Source organism: Pelophylax lessonae, assembly GCF_965119305.1.
Source record: "Pelophylax lessonae genome assembly, chromosome: 9".
Lineage (NCBI taxonomy): Eukaryota > Metazoa > Chordata > Amphibia > Anura > Ranidae > Pelophylax > Pelophylax lessonae.
In genome coordinates, this window is record NC_138776.1 from 258,434,177 (window position 1) to 258,436,008 (window position 1,832).

At 43.6% G+C, this 1,832-nt stretch overlaps 1 protein-coding gene across 1 annotated transcript; it reads right to left on the bottom strand.

Annotated features, from left to right (window-relative positions):
- Positions 1-338: 338 nt before the first annotated feature.
- On the bottom strand, positions 339-1,401 carry LOC309562833 (uncharacterized protein). The gene has a single exon (XM_082267148.1). The coding sequence runs from the start codon at positions 1,323-1,325 to the stop codon at positions 360-362; it is 966 nt and encodes a 321-aa protein (XP_082123274.1). The 5' UTR covers positions 1,326-1,401; the 3' UTR covers positions 339-359.
- Between the last annotated feature and the right edge of the window lie 431 nt (positions 1,402-1,832).

Here is a 1,832-nt window from a genome sequence, read left to right on the forward strand (position 1 = left end):
ATCCACACTACATTCTCCGACAGCTCTCCTCCCACCATCCACACTACATTCTCCGACAGCTTTCCTCCCACCATCCACACTACATTCTCCGACAGCTCTCCTCCACCATCCACAATACATTCTCAGACAGCTCTCCTCCCACCATCCACACTACATTCTCCGACAGCTCTTCCCTCACTATCCACACTACATTTTTGCCACTTTTTCCAGGATGTTCCCCTTCATAAACAGTTTTTATCCTGCAGTTGATCTATGGATTAAACAGTGCCTCCTGTTAAAAGCCATCGTACATTTGTCAAAAGTTAGTTGCGTTTTGATGACTGATTCAAGTTCTTTGTCTGTAACACATTTCCCGTAGTTTAGGAAGTGCAGTTAGAATGCTCCATGGCGTGAATTCTCTGGTGTATGAAAAAAAACTTTCCTTCAGTGAAGGATTTTCCACACTGTAAACATGAATAAGGACCCTTATTTGTGTGAATTTTCTGGTGTTCAATAAGTGTGCCTTTCTGGACAAAAGATTTCCCGCACTCTGAACATGAATAAGGACGTTCACCTGTGTGAATTTTGCTGTGTATAAGAAGGGCAACTTTCTGTGTAAAACATTTCCCGCACTCTGAACAGGAGAAAGGACGCTCACCAGTGTGTGTTCTCTGGTGTACAGTTAGATCTCCTTTTTTGATGAAAGATTTCCCGCACTCTGAACAGGAAAATGGACGCTCACCCGTGTGAATTTTCTGGTGTGCAATAAGATTTATTTTCTGAGCGAAACATTTCCTGCACTCCGAACATGAAAAGGGACGCTCGCCCGTGTGAATTCTCTGGTGTCTGAAGAGGGCGATTTTCTGTACAAAACATTTCCCGCACTTCGAACAAGAAAAAGGACGCTCACCCGTGTGAGTTCTCTCGTGCACAATAAGTTTTTCTTTTTTGATGAATCCTTTTCCGCACTCTAAACATGTGTAGGGACGCTCACCAGTGTGAGTTCTCTGGTGTACAACAAGTTTTTCTCTTTGGCTGAAGCCTTTTCCACACTCTGAACATAAGAATGGACGCTCACCAGTGTGAATTATTTGGTGTAAAATAAGATCTCCTTTCTGAGTAAAACATTGTCCGCACACTGAACATGAATAAGGACGCTCACCCGCATGACTTCCCTGGTGTTGAAGAAAATCTCTGTTTTCCATGAAAGATTTCCCGCACACCGAACACGACAATAAACTCTCACCCACGTGAACTCCCTTATGGTTTAAAGAAGATTTCATGGGATTAGATGGGTTTATGGATGTGTCCGCACTCTGAGAACGTAGATGGACATCTGAGGTCATAGTATGAGATTGACCGGAAGGTTCCTTTCAATTAGAAAGTTCCATCTATGTTGCCAGATGGTAAGAATTCACTTCTGGAGAAATATTGAACAATGCCAGGATCTTCTGCATACCAATCTGGAGATATAATAAGATGTCCCTCTGATGGTTTTATATTTCCAGAACGCTGTTCATCTGTTGGAAGGCAATTTTTAATACAGGTTATATTTGTTGTATACATTTTTCATTCAGGAGTCATTTACTGTATATTGATAGGACCGGTGCTTTCTTTCCACCTCTAGCACTGAATGTATGTAAAAGCAAGGGGTGTGCTGGAGGGTCTATTCATGCTGGCTGCTGGGGGATCTGTTTTTGTGTGTGGGTCTCCTGTTGGCGGTGGGGGAACTTATGTTGCTAGGGTGGGGTCCATTGTTGCTGGGGGAGTCTATTGTTGTGTGAGCGGCCAATTGTTGCTGAAGTGGGGTCTTTTGTTGCTGAGGTGACCTTCTGTTGCTGGGGTGGGGTCCA